The sequence below is a fragment of the Canis lupus genome, chromosome 24 (assembly GCF_048164855.1).
Source record: "Canis lupus baileyi chromosome 24, mCanLup2.hap1, whole genome shotgun sequence".
Lineage (NCBI taxonomy): Eukaryota > Metazoa > Chordata > Mammalia > Carnivora > Canidae > Canis > Canis lupus.
Genome location: NC_132861.1, coordinates 19,710,776 through 19,729,625, shown reverse-complemented (window position 1 = coordinate 19,729,625; position 18,850 = coordinate 19,710,776). Strand labels below are relative to the sequence as shown.

The 18,850-nt window shown below is 34.8% G+C and overlaps 1 protein-coding gene across 7 annotated transcripts in view; it reads left to right on the top strand.

The window, feature by feature from the left end:
- Nucleotides 1–18,850, top strand: part of ZMYM2 (zinc finger MYM-type containing 2) — a 119,719-nt gene that overhangs the window by 88,748 nt on the left and 12,121 nt on the right. For 6 of the 7 annotated variants that reach the window (XM_072795826.1, XM_072795832.1, XM_072795831.1 and 3 more), the window contains 4 exons: nucleotides 13,821–13,935; nucleotides 14,819–15,070; nucleotides 15,343–15,463; nucleotides 16,798–17,667. In XM_072795826.1, coding sequence (XP_072651927.1) covers nucleotides 13,821–13,935; nucleotides 14,819–15,070; nucleotides 15,343–15,463; nucleotides 16,798–16,990 — 681 coding nt within the window. In that variant the 3' untranslated portion in view covers nucleotides 16,991–17,667. Of the gene's footprint in view, nucleotides 1–13,820; nucleotides 13,936–14,818; nucleotides 15,071–15,342; nucleotides 15,464–16,797; nucleotides 17,668–18,850 lie in introns of those variants that run through there. The other variant, XM_072795829.1, reaches the window with a different exon arrangement.

Here is an 18,850-nt window from a genome sequence, read left to right as displayed (position 1 = left end):
TTTGTTTCCCTTCCCTTTGGAGACATGTCTAGCAAGAAGTTGCTGTGGCCAAGGTCACAGAGGTTGCCACCTGTGTTCTCCTTTAGGATTTTGATGGATTCCTATCTCACATGTAGGTCTTTTATCCATTTTGAGTCTATTTTTTGTGTATGGTATAAGAAAATGGTCCAGTTTCATCTTCTACATATGGTTGTCCAATTTTCCTACAACATTTGTTGAAGAAACTTTTTTCCATTGGATATTATTTTCTGCTTCTGAAGATTAGTTGACCAAACTGTTGAAGGTCCATTTCTGGGTTCGCTATTCTGTTCCACTGATCTATGAATTGATTTTTGTGCTAGTACCATACTGTCTTGATGATTACAGCTTTATTTATTTTATTTTATTTTTTTAAAAAAGATATTTATTTATTTGAGAGAGAATGAGTAGAGGGAGGGGGCATAAGGAGAGGGAGAATCAGACTTCCCACTGAGCAGAGAGCTCCTTGCGGGGGTCTATCCTATGACCCTAGGATCATGACCTGACTTGAAGGCAGAAACTTAACTGACTGAGCCATGGAGGCGCCCAGATTACAACTTTAATAATACAGCTTAAACTCCGAATTTTGATGCCTGCAGCTTTAGTTTTCTTTTTCAACATTACTTTGGTTATTTGGGGTCTTCTCTGGTTCCATAAATTTTAGAATTGTTTGTTCCAGCTCTGTGAAAAATGCTGTTATTTTGATAGAGATTGTATTGAATTTGTAGATTGCTATGGGTAGCATAAGACATTTTAACAATATTTGTTCTTCTAGTCTGTGAGCATGGAATGTTTCTTTGTCTTCCTTAATTTCTTTGATAAGTGTTCTATAGTTTTCAGAGTACAGATCCTTTACCTATTTGGTTAGGTTTATTCCTAGGTATTTTATGTTTTTTTGGTGCAATTGTAAATGGGATCGGATTCTGATTTCCCTTTCTTCTGCTTCATTATTGGTACCTAGAAATGTTACAGGCTTCTGTGTGTTGATGTTACATCTTGCCACTTTGCTGAATTCCTGTATCACTTCTAGGAATTTTGGGGTGGAGTCTTTTTTTTTTTTTTTAAAGATTTTATTTATTATTTATTCATGATAGCCAGAGAGAGAGAGAGAGAGAGAGAGGCAGAGACACAGGCAGAAGGGAGAAGCAGGCTCCATGCTGGGAGCCTGATGCGGGACTTGATCCCGGGACTCCAGGATTACGCCCTGAGCCAAAGTTAGGCGCTGAACCGCTGAGCCACCCAGGGTTCCCCTAGGGTAGAGTCTTTCAGGTTTTTTACGGAGTATCATGTCATATGTGAAGAGTGAAAGTTTGACTTCTTCCTTGCTGATTGGGTGAATTTTATTTCATTTTGTTGTCCAATTGCTGAGGCTAGGACTTCTAGTATTATGTTGAACAACAGTGGTGAGAGTAGATATCCCTCTTGTGTTCCTGAACTTAGGGTAAAAGCTCTCCATTTTTCCTCATTGACGATGATATTAGCTGTGAATCTTTCTCGTGTGTGGTCTTTATGATGTAGAGGTATTTTCCTTCTATCCCTACTTTCTTGAGGGTTTTTATGAAGAAAAGATGCAGTATTTTGTCAAATGCTTTTTCTGTGTCAGTTGAGAGGATCATATGGTTCTTATCCTTTCTTTTATTAGTGTGGTGTATCATGTTGATTGATTTGCAGATGTTGAATCACCCCTGTAACCCAGGAATAAATACCACTTAGTTGTGGTGAATAATCCTTTTAATGTACTGTTGGATCCGATTAGCTAGTATCTTAGAATTTTCCATCCTTGTTCATCAGAGGATATTGGTCTGTAGTTATCCTTTTTAGTGGGGTCTTTATCTGGTTTTGGGAATAAGGTAATGCTGGCTTCATAGAATGAGTTGGAAGTTTTCCTTCCATTTCCATTTTTTTTTTTAAGATTTTATCTATTCATGAGAGAGAGAGAGGAAAGGCAGAAACGAAGGCAGAGGGAGAATAGGCCCCTCACAGGGAGCCCGATGTGGGACTCAATCCCCAAACTGGGATCACGCTCTGAGCCAAAGGTAGATGCTCAACCGCTGAGCCACCCAGGCGTCCCCCATTTCTATTTTTTGAAACAGTTTCAGAGAAATAGGTATTAGTGCTTCTTTAAATGTTTGGTAGAATTCCCCTGGGAAGCCATCCACCCCTGAGATGGCTAATATCCAGAATCCCTAAAGAACTTATCTTTTTGATTGGTAGACTTGATTATTGATCTCATTCTTTTCTGGTTATGGGTCTGATCAGGTTTTCTATTTCTTCCTGTTTCAGTTTTGGTAGTTTATATGTTTATAGGAATTTGTCCACTTTTAATTGCCTAATTTGTTGGCAAATGATTTCTCACAGTATTCACAAACAAGTTTTTGTATTTTAGTGGTATTGGTTGTGAGCTCTTCTTTTTCATTCGTTATTTATTTGGGTCTTTTTTCTTTTTGCTAAGTCTGGCTAGGGATTTATCAGTTTTGTTAATTCAAAGAACTAATTCCTAGTTTCATTAATCTGTTCTTTTGATTATCGTTCATTTCTGCTCTAATCTTTATTATCTCCCTTCTGCTGGATTTAGGTGTTATTTACTGTTCTTTTTCTAGCTCTTTTTGGTATAAGGTTGGGTTATGTATTTGAGACTTTTCTTGCTTCTTTAGCAAGGCCTGTATTGCAATATACTTCAGCAAAGGCTGCATCCCAAAGGTTTGGATTGTGGTGTTTCCATTTTCTTTTTCTTCCATTTTGTTTTTTTTTAGTTCGTCTTTAATTTCCTTTTTTTTTTTTTTTAAAGATTTTATTTATTCACGAGAGACACACATACACACAGAGAGAGAGAGAGAGAGAGGCAGAGGCAAAGACATAGGGCAGAGGGAGATGCAGGCTCCACGCTGGGAGCCTGACGAGGGACTCCATCCCAGCACTACAGGATCATGCCCTGGGCTTAGGGCAGGCGCTAAACCGCTGAGCCACCCAGGTGTCTCCGTCTTTTTTTTTTTGTAAAGATTTTATTTATTTATTTATTTATTTATTTATTTGTTTGTTTGTTTGTTTGTTTATTTATTTATTTATTTATGAGGGGATGGGGCGGGCACAGACACAGGCAGAGGGAGAAGCAGGCTCCATGCAGGGAGCCTGATGTGGGACTTGATCCCAGGTCTCCAGGATCACACCCTGGGCTGAAGGCGGCACTAAACCGCTGAGCCACCCGGGCTGCCCTGGCATTTCCTGAGCAAATTTCCTGATTGACCCATTCATTTCTTAGGAGGAAGTTCTTTAAGTTAAACTCCATGTATTTTTGGTCTTTCCAATTTTTTTCTTATGATTGATTTCAAGTTTCATAGCATTGTGATCTGAAAATATGCGTGGTATGATCTCAGTCTTTTTGTACCAGTTGAGACCTGATTTGTGACCCACTATGTCATCGATTCTGGAGAATGTTCCATGTGCATTCAAAAAGAATGTTTTTCTGCTGCTTTAGGTTTGAAATGTTTTGAATTTACCTGTTAAGTCCATCTGGTCCAGTTAGTCATTTAAAGTCCTTGTTTCCCTGTTGATCCTTTGCTTAGATGATCTGTCTTTTGCTGTGAGTGGGGTGTTACAGTCTCGTACTGTTATTATTATCAATGAATTTCTTTGTTATTAATTGGTTTATATATTCTAGTTTGGAGCATGAATATTTACAATTGTTAGAGCTTCTTGTTGGATGAATTCCTTTATAATGCTATAATATCCTTTTCACCTCTTATTACAGTCTTTGATTTAAAGCCTTCAGCCCAGGGTATGATCCTGGAGGCCCGGGATTGAGTCCCATGCTGGGCTCCCTGCATGGAGCCTGCTTCTCCCTCTGCCTGTGTCTATGCCTCTTTCTGTCTCTCTTTCTGTGTGTGTGTGTGTCTCATGAATAAATAAATAAAATCTTAAAGAAATAAAATGAAATCTAATTTGTCTGGGGATGCCTGCCTTTGGCTCAGGGCGTGATCCTGGAGTCCTGGGATTGAGTCCCATATCGGGCTCCCTGCATGGAACCTGCTTCTCCTGTCTCTGCCTCTCTCTGTGTGTCTCTCATGAATAAATAAGTTAAATCTTAAAAAAAAAAAATCTAGTTTGTCTGATGTAAGGATGGCTACTCCATCTCTCTTTTGACATCCATTAGCATGATAAATGGTTCTCTCACTTTCTATGTAGAGGTGTCTTTGTCTAAAATGAGTCTCTTGTAAACAGCATATTGATGTCTTTATTTTTTTTTATTTTTTTTATTTTTTATTTATTTATGATAGTCACAGAGAGAGAGAGGCAGAGACATAGGCAGAGGGAGAAGCAGGCTCCATGCACCGGGAGCCCGACGTGGGATTCGATCCCGGGTCTCCAGGATCGCACCCTGGGCCAAAGGCAGGCACCAAACCGCTGCGCCACCCAGGGATCCCGATGTCTTTATTTTTAATCCATTCTGATACCCTATGTCTTTTGATTGAAGCATTTAGTCCATTTACATTCAGAGTAATTATTGATAGATATTAATTTAGTGCCATTGTATTACCTGTAAAGTCACTGTGTTTGTAGATTGTCTCTGTTCCTTTCTATTCTTTGTTACTTTTGGTGTCTCTTTCTGCTCAAAAGTTCCCCTTTAATATTTCTTGCAGAGATGGTTTAGTGGTCACAAACTCCTTTAGTTTTTGTCTCGGAAACTCTCTCTCCTATTCTAAATGATAGCCGTGCTGGATAAAATATTTTTGGCTGCATCTTTTTCCCATTTTACACATTGAATATATCCTGCCACTACTTTCTGGCCTACCGGGTCTCTGTGGACAGGCCTGCTGCCAGCCTTATGTGTCTACCTTTATAGGTTAGGATCTTTTTTCCCTAGCTGCTTTCAGACTTCTGTCATTATCTTTGTATTTTGTGAGTTTCACTATGGTTTGACCTACTTTTATTGATTTTGAGGAACATTCTCTGTGCCTTTTGAAGTTGAATGCCTGTTTTCTTCCCCAGACTAGGGAAGTTCTCAGTTATAATTTGTTCAAATAAACCTTCTGCCCCTTTATCCCACTGTTCTCCTGGGACTTCTGTGATGATGGGCATTATTTTGCTTTATGGAGTTGCTGAGTTCCCTAAACCTGCCTTTCTGATCTAATAGCTTTCTTTCCCTCTTCTTTTCAGCTTCATTATTTTCCATAATTTTATCTTCTATAGTGTTTCTCTGTCCTGTTCTCTCTTCTCGTTCTCTAGTCCTTGTTGTGATTATATCCAGTAGGTCTGCATCTCAGTTACAGCATTTTTTATTTTGGCCTGACTAGTTTTTAGGTCTTTTATCTCTGCAGGCAGGGTTTCTCTGGTGTCTTCTATGCTTTTTTCAAATCCAGCTAGTAGTCTTATGACTATTGATCTAAATTCTTGTTCAGATATATTGCTTATGTCTATTTTGAGTAGGTCCCTGGCTGTAATATCTTCCCGATCTTTCTTTTGTGGAGCGTTCCTCCATCTTGTCATTTTGGCTAAGTTTCTGTCTTCTTTTGCGTGTTACGAAGGTTTGTTATATTTTCTCCACCTGAGAGTAATGCTGTATTAAAAAGAGGTCATACACTGACCAGGGCCTGGTACTTAAGGAAGTGTTTCTGGTGTATGTTATGATCACTCTCCTGTTGGATTTTGCCTGTTCTTTCTCACTGGTCAGTCCTGTGCAGGATTCCTCTTTTCTTGCAGTGGGGAGTGTTTGGACATTTATCTAGGTACGCTTTGATTTGTTTGTTGAAAAAAAGCATGGGAAAAAGGAAAGAAAGAAAAAAAAGGGAAAAAAACAGGAAAGCCTGTTCCACAAGGAAGAGAAAAGGAAAAGGAATGAAAAAAACCCAGACAATTTAAAAAATTATTATAAGCCTGATTTCAAAGAAGAAAAAAGATGCCTGATCCTAACAGAAAAGGAAATGAAAAAAAAAAAAAAAAACAAAGTAACAAGCAAAAAACTATAAGCCTGATTCCAGTGGAAAGAAGTAATACAGCCTGGTCCTATTTCCACCAGAACTGAAGAGGATACTTTGAAGCGCCTATATGATCAGTAGACTTGGTGCAGGTAGAATGCTGCCTGTGTTGCTCTTTTGGGGGAGTTCCCTGCTGTGCTAGCTTGGTGTCTGCCCTGCCCCATTAAAGTATTTGCCAGGCACTTGGGGGCTGGGTTTGATGTAAGCGACTCCCACCTCCCCTGGGGGCTGCTGTGTTGCTCTCTCAAGTCTGAACATGTTGGTAAGGAGGCTAAAATGGCACCACCCCATTCATTTCAACCGCTCTCTTCCTCTCTCCTTTCTCTCTGCCCGAGGAAAGCGTTCTTTTCCCTCCGGAGTATGGATACTTTTCTCTCCCTCAGTTTACTTCCATGTACCTTGTACCTTCCATGAGGTCTCACTCCAATCATGGAGGTCCTTCTTCCAGTCCTCAGATTGATTTCCTCCAAGTGATCTGACCTCAGCACAGCTCTTTTTGAGGAATGAGGAAAACCCAGGGTCCCCCTACTTCTCTGCCATCTAAACTCCAACTCTTTGTGTTTTAATCCAGCTGTACTTTTTTTTGTATGTTTTGGGTTCTGTATAAAATTTCAGTTAAAAATGGCTTCTGCTAGAAATTCAGCTTACAAACTAGTATCCAGATAACATTAAATTACAGTGTAATAAACGATAAAATAAAATAAAAAATTAAAAAAATGGGGATCTCTGTCCTACCCATCTCTATTCCACCTAGTCCACTTCCTGTAAAGTCAAATATTCTTTGTTCTCTTAGTTGTTTCCTCTGACAATTACTTGTATGTAGAAATATAATTGATTTTTGTAAAATTCATTTTATATTCTGTATATACCAATTCATGGTTAGTTCAAGTACATGTTTTTTTTCTTAGATATTTCTACATATATAATCATGTCTGAATAAAGACAGTTTTACTTCTTTCTCGTGTACCTGCATGTCTTCTTTTTCCTGTCTTATTACATCAGTTAGAGATCTCAGGCCTCCTCCCACCTCCTAACATTTAATGCAAGTGATGAGAGTAAAACCCTTAGATTGTTTCTAATTCTTGGGGGAGATCCTGCACCATTATTTATGATGTTGCCCGTAGGTTTTTTGTGATTTCCTATTACCAGGAAATTTTCTTCTATTTCCTAACTGGCTGAAAATTTTTCATAGGCTTTTATTTTGTTGCTGAGAGGATTTTTTTTCTCCTTTTTATCCTTCCAAATTTTTATTTAAGTTCCAGTTAGTTAATATTGCTATTTTATCGTTAAAGGTTATTGAATTTTGTCAGTTGCCTTTTCTGCATCTATTGAAACAATCATATGGTTTTTCTCCCTTTTTCTGTGAATAATGGCATACCAATTTTCAGATGTTAAATCAACCTTGAATTTCTGAGAAAGACTCTGTTTGGTAATGATATATCATCCTTTTTATATATTGCTGATTAAACTTGCTAATTTACCATTAGTGACTTGGCAAGTGTCCATAGTCTTTCCCTGGCTTTGATATTGGGATAATACCACTGGCTTCATTAAATGAATTGGGAGGTGTCCCTTCCTCCAATTTCCTGAAAGAATTTGTGGGAATTGGTATTATTCCTTCCTTAAATCCTTATGGGTCTGGTTTTTTTTTTTTTTTTTTTTGTATTTTTGTATTTTTGTATTTTTGTTTGAGGTGGTTTTAAATTACTAAGTCAATTCATGTAATTGCTATAGAGTTATTTAGTTTCTCTTTCTTTTGAGTACATTTTGGCAGTTTTATCTTTAAAGAAATTTACGCATTTCATCAAAGCTGTCAAATTTTTGTTAGTATAGGTTGGTAATATTCCCTTATCCTTTTAATGTCTGTAGGATGTGCTTATCCTTCTTTCATCCCCAATACTGATAATTTGTGTCTTCTTTTTGTTTTGGGCAATCTAACTGAGAAAACAGACTTTTTTTTTTTTTTTTTTTAGAATCAGACTTTCTTAAAGGGTAAGATAATAAATAATATAGGCTTTGCTGGCCAAAGGGCAAAAATCTATAATGTTCTGTAGCTACTTAGAGAACACATTAAAAATGTAACTGTTTATAGATGTAAAACAAAACAGAACAGTCCTTATTAGTTTATAGGTTGTGAAAAACAGATGGCTAGTGGGATTGGGCCTAATTGGGCTAGGGTTCTTTCTAGTCTGCCTATATTGCTGATGAAGCTAAGGTTTTTCAGTTTTCTTTTGTTGATCTTTTCAGAGCTTTTGGTTTCATTGATTTTTCTGTTTTTCTGTTTTTTCTTTTTTTGAATCTCTGGTCTCTAGTTCTTTTCTTAATTTGTTCTTTCTTTCTAGCTTAAGATCATTGACTATAGACCTTTTTTTCTTTTCTGGTAAAACATTTAAAGCTATAAATTTTCTTCTATGAACTAGTTTACCTCCATTCCACAAATTTTTGTTATATTTTCATTTTCTTTAAGTAAAAAGAATTGGCTGGCTTCCTTATAACCCTGTTACAGGAGGTTGAATCTCTGGGTTGCTTTTTTCTGAATGGATTATGTAAATATTAGAATTCCAATTACTTTAGAGGTTTTAGAGCTAAATGGATTATATAATGAATGATTATAAATGATGTCTTTAAGTTCTTCTTTCGAAATTTTTTTATTGTGGTAAAATAAATATAAAACTTAACCATATTAATTTAATTTAAAGTGTAGAAGTCAGTGGTATTAAGTACCTTGGTAATCCTGTGCACATTCACACCATCCATACTGATAATTCTTCTTCTTGCACAACTGAAATGCTTTACCCAGTAGGCAGTAACTCCTCATTCTCTCCTCCCTCTCCCCCTGGCAATCCCATTCTGTTTTTTGTCTTCATATTTTTGATTACTCTAGGTATCTTGTATAAGTGAAATCATACAGTATCACTCTTTTTTGTGACTGGTTTATTGCACTTAGCATAATGTCCTCAAATTTTATCTATTCTATAGCATATGTCAGAATTACCTCTTCTATTTTTACAGGTTCTTTATGTACTAAAGAATGTCTCCTCAAAAAAGTTTTTAACTGCTGAACTCTGTACTTTAAAATAGTAAAGATGATAAATTTTGTGGGTTTTTTTTTTTTTAACACACTTGAAAATTTTCTTTTACTTTTCTCATCATTGGACATATTTTCACAGACTTGATTTAATTTTGTAAAAGACTGTTTGGTATTTCTAAGCAGCTTTAAAAATAATCCTAAAATTCAGTGTAAAAATAAGGTATCTAAAATATACTTTCTGGAAATCATTGCTGTTTAATGTTACTTCAAAGATGTGTACAGAAATAGCAGCTATTTTTGTAAGGGTGTGCATATTTATCCGTTGGATTTACTGGTTTTGTTCATATATGACAATAAAAATAAGATAATGTTGAAGTATGATTTTCTTAGATTTGTGTTTAGAAGAAATAACATCTTTAGTTGTGAGGACTAAGTCTTGTGAATATAGGTAGGTAAACAGGTAGCTGCTTCTGTATTGTATATTGAGATGTTAAATGTAATTAAATGGATGTTTAACTGGGTGTTATATGAAAGGGGAGTGCAGCATTTTTTTTTTTCTCCCTCACAAACGAAATAGTTGATTTTCCCCTTGGCTTAATAAGGAATAATGATTATTGTTAAAAAAAGAAAATTACATGAAATCCCACTATCTTACACAGGTGAACACATGCATGCCCCCAAACCAAGTGCCATTGTCAGTGGAACTGTGGATACCCTTTTCCTGAATCCTCCCACCTCATCATGGTTAGCTAGATATGTATGCTTCTCTGTGTTTTTGTTATGAACATGTAAAAGGTATAGTAGTTTGTCAACTAAGAACATGGAACCATATTAATCACTTTTGTACTATAGCTTCCTTCCCTCTGTTTCCCAATACATTGTGGCAGTCGCTAAGTCAGGTGAACAGGCTTAATTGTATATCTTGTTTGAGTTCTGTATAATTTTTTTTTTGATAGTTAAATTCTATTAAAAGACATCCAGCATTTTAAAACATTTAATATTTTTTTGATTCAGAAAGGCCTTTATAATTTGCCTTATTTTTCATAGCAGTGGTGTAATACAGTCAGAGTTTTACTATACTAATCCTTATTTCATTGGTTTTTTTTTTCAGGAAATATTAGTTAAATGCTTATTGTATGCTGAACACTGAACATTGGAGTAGATATCAGAGATTACTTTTTAAAAAAAAATTGTTTATTGCTTTCTGTGCTAACTGCTTGACATATCATTTAATCCTCTCAACAACCTTACTATTCTTACCATTTTTTGGTGATGAAGGGAAGTTAAGTAGCTCACTCTGCTCAGGGATTTGAAATACATATACAAATGATATTTAAACAGCATCGTTCTCATGAATGATATGGTGGTGGCACAGAAATAGGACTAATTGATTCTAAGGATGTAATCTGAAGAAATAGAACAGTGGTGAATACCTTTAAATTGAGCTTTGAGGTATATATAGAAATTCTAGGCAAGAAGAATCAAGGAAGAACAATGACATTCCAAGAAGAGAGAAAAATACATATCAGGTCACAGTTTTCCAGGAACTACTTGGCATGGCTAGAATGTAGAATGTGAAGTATAGAGAGTTTGGGGGTGGGGTATGAAGTAGGTAAGAATCATATAGCAAAGGGCCTGCATTCATTGATAAAATGTTTAGACTTCATCTTTTATCCATGGTGAAACATGAAAGATATTAAGCATTTTTAACGATCACATTCAACATTTTTTTCTTGGAGGTATTTTTTCTGGTAGCTGATGGTTGGAATAATATTATTGAAATGCCAGAGCTGCTGATTTGTAGCTAAATTAATGGTGGGTTGTGTTTACGTTGCTTTTTTGTTTTTAAATATTTATTTATCTTTAAATAAATGTGTGTGAGTGTAGGGGGACAGGCAAAGGGAGAGGTAGAGAGAGAATCTGAAGCAGACTCACCACTGAGGGTGGAGTCCACGCTGGGCCTATCCCAGGACTCTGAGATCTGACCTGAGCTGAAATCCAGAGTCAAATGCTTAACCCACAGCCACCCAGGCATCCTCTATGAATATAATTTTTGATTGAGATTGTTGCTCTTGAGACAGGCCTGGCCCATCAGGGCATTTTCTCCAGGATTACTTTCTAGCTGCTGCTGTCTTTGGCTTCTCATTTGCTTCTGAAAAGCAGAAGTTACTGGGCTTTGGTGATAGGGAAGATTAGGTGTTTGTAAATTTTGTAGATTAGTTATTTGTAAATTGAGACTACTTTTAATGGAAAATAACAATACCATAATATAGTATTACTTCACATACTACAGCAGTGACTCATAACATAAATTGTCATTCCTTCTGTAACAGTAAAAGCAGCAGATATTTTAATTTATCAAGGATTGCCAGAGAAGCCTCTTCAGAAGGACTGAGCGTTGACATATCATTTAGGAGCTACTTGTAGTAGAGCCAAGAGCCTAATAGTTTTTGGCTAGTTATTGTTAAAGTTCTGAATGTACATAAAAAGTACTTTCCCTTTGTTGCTTGACTTAATATAGTTGAAGATTATTTCAGAATCACTTCCCTCTTTTTTTAATTTTATTATTATGTATGCTGCTCTATGTTAGGAACAAAAAATATAAATTGCTATTCCAAACATGAGGATTTCACTTTTGTGATTGTTTTCTATAATGTGCCCTAAATTTGCATTTTAAAAATGTCTAGGGACCCTACTTAAAAAAATATTTATAGGGGTGCCTCATTGGTTAAGTGTACAACTCGTGATTTTAGCTCAGGTCTTGATCTCAGGCTGGTGGGTTTAGGCCCCAACTTGGGCTCCCTGCTAGTTGTGGAGCCTACTTAAAAAACAACAATAAAACTTAAAAAAAAATATTTGTAGTCTCATTAAACAGATCAAATTGTGATACTGCATTTTAACCAATTAATGCTACAATAATAACGTTGAGAATTTCCAGATAGCTTAGAAAATAGTTTAATTCCAGTCCTCTGACTAACCTAAAAGCAGAGGAAGCTCTGACGTTGTTACTTCATTGATTGCCAGGCACTTGGTTTGCATCCTATTTGAAAGGCATTAGTTAGGAATTTTTGTTCTGCTATTTTGAAATTATGATGGCCAATCTTCCTTCTGATTAGTAGTACTAATATTAGATCAGATGATGATATGCTAGTCTGATTTTTTTTTTAAAGATTTTATTTATGTATTCATGAGAGACACACAGAGAGAGTCCGAGACATAGGCAGAAGGAGGAGCAAGCTCCCCACAGGGAGCTTGATGTGAGACTCTATCTCAGGACCCTGGGATCATACCTGGAGCCAAAGGCAGACGCTCAACCACTGAGCCACCCAGGTGCCCTGCTGGTCTGATTTTTGATTAGTATATGTATATATCTTTTCATCCTTTAATTTTTCACTTATCTGTGTCCTCATGTTTAAAATAGGTGTCTTGAGGCATCTCCCTGCCTCAGTTGAAAGAGTATGCAACTCTTGATCTTGGGGTTATGCATTTGAGTACCATGTTGGGTGTAGAGATTACTTTAAAAAAAAAAAAAAAAGGTGTCTTGTAAGTAGCATATTGTTAGGCTTCGCCTTTTTTTTTTTTTTTTAATCCAGTTGACCAATCTTGTTTTGCTGTGTTTAGACCAACAAGTTTTTTCCCTTTTTAAATAAAGGACCAGAGAGTAAACATTTTATTTGGTCTTTGTGGTCCCACTGGTCTGTGTCATGTACCCATTCAATTTTGCCATTGTAGTATGAAAGCAGACTTGGGCAGTATGCAAATATCAATCTTGTCTGTATTTCAAGAAACCTTTATTGACAGAAATAGGCAGTGGGCCAGATTTGGCTCAAGGACTCTAGTTTGCCACCTGGTTTACCTTTTATACTCAGTGTAATCACATTTTCATTGGATGAAAATCTGTCCTCCTGGTTGTTTTGTATTTGTTCTATCTGTTCTTTGTGGGGTATTTTGTTTTGTTTTTCTTTCTCTGCTCTCCTTTGAATTAGTTATTTTTCTATGATTGTATTTTATCTCCACTACTGGTTTATTTATGCCTTTTTGTAGTGATTGCCCTAGAATTTAATATGCATCTCCAGTTATTTACCCTCCAAATTATTTTATCTCTTTATGTATAATGTATGAACCTTAAAATAGTGTAAGTTTTCCAACTCTTGCCTCCTGTTCTCTGTGCTATTGTCATACATTTTACTTTTACATTATTTTATTTTTAGATTACATTGGAGAGAGACTTTGCAAACTTTAGTGTTTAAATTACTCTTTAACAACCCTCGCTGTTAAGGTTTGTCATAGTAAGTTGTTAGAGTCATTAATTTGTGTGACTCACAGGAGTTAAACAAAGAGAGGCAGTAAGTAAAAAAGCCTTAGCCTGACAAAGATTGCTAGAAGAGATCCTCAGACAGCTACAGAGTAACATTTTATCCCATCTGTACCATTCACAATTTTTCTTTTAATTACTCTTACTGGAAAGTCTAATTTTGTTTTTTCTCCATGTGCTATATAATGAGCATTAGAGCCAGATATTCTGCTTTTATCTGACAGACTGAAGATTTCTCCAGTTCCTACATTCTGGATTCTTAGATGTGTATTTCAGCTTTGAGTTTTTTAGGCAACAGAGTAATTGGTAACTTTATAATTTTTACATATATAGATAAAGCCAGTAATCTCTCATGTTGCATTACTGTGCCTCTTTTTCATAGACATAAGATTTCTTTCTTTCTTAAGACATAGAGAATATAAGTAATGTATTCACTACTTAAAATTAGTTGGTTTTTCCTTCAAGAAACTTTTTTTTTTTGTAGTACTTGTGTGGTAGTAATCGAAAAGACAACATATTTATTGATCCAGGATACCAAACATTTGAGCAAGAATTGAATAAAATACTCCGAAGTTGGCAACCCAGCATACTTCCAGATGGTAATACTCTTTTTATTTTTTTAAAAAGATTTGGTAATTTATTTTAGAGAGCACACATGCATGCGAGTTGGAGGAGGGGTCAAAGGGAGAGGGTAAGGGAAAGAGAATCTCCAGTAGATTCTCTGCTGAGTGTGGAGCCCCATGCAGTACTCCGTTTTATGACCCTGAGATCATGACATGAGCTGAAGTCAAGAGTCGAATGCTTAACCAACTGAGCCACCCAGGTGTCCCTGTAATGCCTTTTAAATAAGGAATTCCACTGCTAACTTGCTGCTGGGATTTTTATTTTTACAGGAAGCATATTAGAAATAATTAGGGAATAATTTAAATTAGATGGCATATTTTTCAGTATACCTATTGATGAACTTACTGTTCATCTTTTGTTGAGTTAGAAATGAATGTAGTTGATAACTACTGTTTATGAAGAATTTTGTAATAAATGTGACCCTCTTTCTCTGGAATAAGACACTGGATGTTTATTTCATAAGGCCTCTAGGGGATAATATTGTAATGTAAATTTCTCTAAGAAATCTGTTTTAGGTGTGTGAAGAAAATATGTTTGTGAATGGAAATCAGCGATCTTTTTTCAGGAATTCTACAGGTTTAAATTCCTTTCTGACCTTCTGTGCTTGTCCTACAGAAGAACAGAAGCAAACATCTAGCCCCTTACTCCAGAGATGCTAGTTCCATAGTCTAGTGTGTCTCCCTTAGCCTCTTTTTTTAAAGAGCTGCATAGGGAATTCTGAAATTCATTCCAGTTTTGACCTGGTGTGAATGGAGGATTGGAATAAGTTTGTTCTTGAATTAACTTTATTTTTTAGATGATTAAATTAAAATTGTTTTATTTATTGTAATTCTTTAAAAATGTTTCTCTTTATTTAAGGGTCAATTTTTTCTCGAGTTGAAGAAGATTATCTCTGGAGGATAAAACAGCTAGGATCACACTCTCCTGTAGCTCTTCTGAATACCCTGTTCTACTTTAACACTAAGTATTTTGGCCTGAAAACAGTGGAACAACACTTAAGACTTTCCTTTGGCACTGTATTTAGGCACTGGAAAAAAAATCCTTTAACAATGGAAAACAAAGCATGTCTTCGATACCAAGTGTCTTCCTTATGTGGAACAGATAATGAAGGTAGTGTAACATTTTTATTTTCAGGTCGTCTGTGGCAAGGATAGCCAAACTTAGCCTTACTTAATAAAGACTACCTTAGGTCACTTGTCAGGAATCTAAGGACTGCTATTTTCATGAAGTAAGACAACTTCTTAAAACATCTTAGTTCATTCTGTTAGAAAAATTGTGAGTTACCAGAAGCCACATATTTGGTATAGTAGATACTAGGAGTGAATAGTATATCCTTTCTTCAAGATTGGTCTTAGGAGTTTATGTTATTTTTATTTTTTAAGATAAAATTACTACTGGAAAAAGAAAACATGAAGATGATGAGCCAGTATTTGAACAAATTGAAAATACAGCCAATCCGTCTAGATGTCCTGTGAAAATGTTTGAATGCTACTTGTCTAAAAGGTAAGTGTTAATGATATTTAATTTTTCAAATGGTAGTATGGGTTAGTTGCCTTGAATTTAACATTACAAAGTAACCTTTTTTTCACTGATCTTTTTTTAGGTTTTTCTCTCTCTCCTCATGCCTAATGTTTGTAGTCTCATTATTATAAAATACCCAGCTTATACTTTATACTTTAGGATTAGAGCTTATGTTAAGAAATTGTCATCTTTTAAACTACAGTAATACCAATGATTATATTATATATAAATGCATAGGGCACAAACTGTTTTTGTAAAGGATTAGATAGTAAATGTTTTCAGCTTTTTTGGGTTATAGAGTCTCTGCTGCAGCTCTTCTGTTATTATAGCCAGAAAGCAGCCATATACTATATGTCAATAATACTATTATATATTTTAAATTTATTTATAGTATATAGTTTTATTGTGTTATAAAATTTAACACAAACAAGTGATAGGCTATAATTTGCCCACTCCCCTGATGGAAAGGTATGTTCAAAGGTAGAATGGAGATGAAAATGAAGTACTTTACATTTAAGAGAAAACAATTCCTTAAGGTTGGAAAGATATAGTGTTGAAAAATATAGTAGTTTTACTACTACCACTGCCCGCCCCCCAATCTAATAAGAACAGACATTTTCGAAAATTTTAAACCAGTGAATTTATGGTTTACAGATCATAAATTATTTTATGCTTGTCCGTTGCTTTATATATGTACTCTTTAATTTTCAAAGAGTTGAAAGTATATTTCAATATACTTATGAATTAAGTATATTTTCTTATGTAAAGTTTTATAAGTTATGATGAGGTCCCCAGGTTAGTTCTTAAGAACTCATAAAAGTAATGGTGTCATCTATAGATTAGAAACTCCTATCTTACTATTATCTTGTTGGTATTTTAAAAGTTAAAATTTCTTTTGTAAAATGCTATTGGGTAATTTTATTTTATGAGCGACTGTATTTCATCAATTTTAAGACACATTTTTCAGATTTTACTATTTCTGAAACTGGGATGCATGTTATGTTTACATTTTAAAATTGTAATTGGCAACATTTTACTGGTTGAGTGGCAGTTTTAAAGTAATGATTAAAAATATTGTTTCTATTGTTTTGGATTCAGTGAAATACAGAATTTAAGTTATGGTGGGAAAATAATCTTTCATCAAGAAATTAACTTCCAATATATCTTAATGATAGAATATTTAATGTAAGTAATGAGACGTGGTCTGACCACATGATACGGTTAATAGTAATGGAATTATTCTTGGAAGGAAAAAAGAAAGTTTGGGGGAGTTTTGTGTATATACTGTGAAATTGACTTTTTCCTTTCTCCCAAAGTCCACAGAATCTTAATCAGAGAATGGATGTTTTTTATTTGCAACCAGAATGCTCTAGTTCTACAGATAGTCCTGTCTGGTACACATCTACTTCACTGGACCGAAACACCTTGGAAAATATGCTTGTACGGGTTCTTTTAGTAAAAGATATTTATGATAAAGACAATTATGAACTGGATGAAGACACAGACTAAAAAGGAACATTTCAGAAGCAATCGGGATAAAACAGCATTAGATAGTCATGCTGCTAGATCTTTATTATGGAAAACATTTCAAGTTTACTCCTTCTGTTTTGAGTTTTGTAGCAGTGTACCCACACTGGGTATTACCATGTAAATAATCTGTGAGTGAAAGTTGCCATTATTCTATGTAGTGGTTTTAGGATACTTAACAAATACATTCAAATTCTTTTTTTATTATTTATTTGATTAGGTATGTTTGTAACTTTTTACATTACAAAATACGAATGAGAATGTGCCATGTATAATTTTTTTCTTGTAGTAAGAAACATCCATATTGCACAACTCTACTGTTGCAAAGCTTCCCTGAAAGGAGGCTCTTTTACTGGGTTCTTGACCAGATGGTTGTGTATGGGTAGCACTACTAAAAGTTTAGAACTTGCAGTGTCTTTCAGAATTTTTAAAATAAACTGTAAACTAATAGGCTGGGTTTTTTGTTTTGTTTTTTGGGGGTTTTGTTTGTTTTGTTTTATGTTTCAGTTACTGAAGCCTTACAAGGTTGTGTAGAGAGATACCATCTTCTGTACCAAAAATAGACAAGAGAATGCTGTCAATATTGGTGTACTGTAATGTGAATCTATACTGGTGAAAACAACTTTTTGTTCCCCTTATTAAAACCTTAGTGTCCTTTTCTCATTTGTGGCTTTCTGCATCACCCCAGTCAACAATAAAAAAAAAAAAAAATATATATATATATATATATGTATGTATATATATGTATGTATATATGTGTGTGTATATATATATATATGAAGAATGATGTTGAAAACATGATCATTGAGACATTTTCTTTGTAAAAATGTCCAATGAAACTACAGAATTCTGTTTTCTATGCCAACCATAAGTATCCAAAATCCCATTCATTTATAGAAGTTTGATTTTTTCTTTTCCCCCTCCCCTTAAAAATAGAGATCATGTTGCAGTATCTGAGTAGTACTCTAAAAACTTTACCAATTTTATTAGAAATTTTGTATTGCCTTCAAATATGACTGATGCATATGTTGGATAAAATTATTTTTAGAAATGCCACTCCCAAAATAGTTGTTATAGAAAGTCAAGCTAGTTTAAATAAGATAGTATCACATTTTACTATGAAGATTACCAGTGTAGTAATTCTGATATTTCAGATGATTGAAGAAGAAAAAGAAACTGATGGATAAGATAAAGTCTATCTCGAAGGAAGTCACATTTGATGTTAGATTGTTTGGCTTTTAAAATTTAATTACTTCTTATAGAAGATTGCATTAAAAAACTTTGTGCTTCTGCATAGCAATTTATCCGTTGCAGACCTTTTCTTTTAGAACAAGGAAGTTTACTTAAAATCCTACTTTATAAAGACTAAGCAAAATGCTAGCTGCAAATTATTATAAAGAAATCATTTGGCTGAAATCCTAGAGCATGTGTGTAATCATATTGTCTTGTTTCTGATTCTTGACTCATCATGGTGACATTAGTTTTTTAAAATTGTTGGGGGGAATTTGGGCTATTTTCCACAGTGGTTAGGCAATGTCTACATGTCCCTTAGATATTTCTCTCTTGCTTAGGATAAATATTAGCATTCAGAAGAAATTTTCTCAATCATGATATGGAAAATTTCACAAGTGTAATCACTGTATATTTAAGCAATAATTATCAGAAATGTTTTTGGCATAAAATTACTTTATAATGTTCTAACTTGTTTTATAAGTTTGAATAACATTTCTGTCCCTTAATTTTATATTTGTTGATTTGATAATCAGACTGACAGTAGCAAATCTGATATTAGTTTACTAAAATAGATTGCTCATTGTTTAATGAAGAAAGGTGGGTAACGTA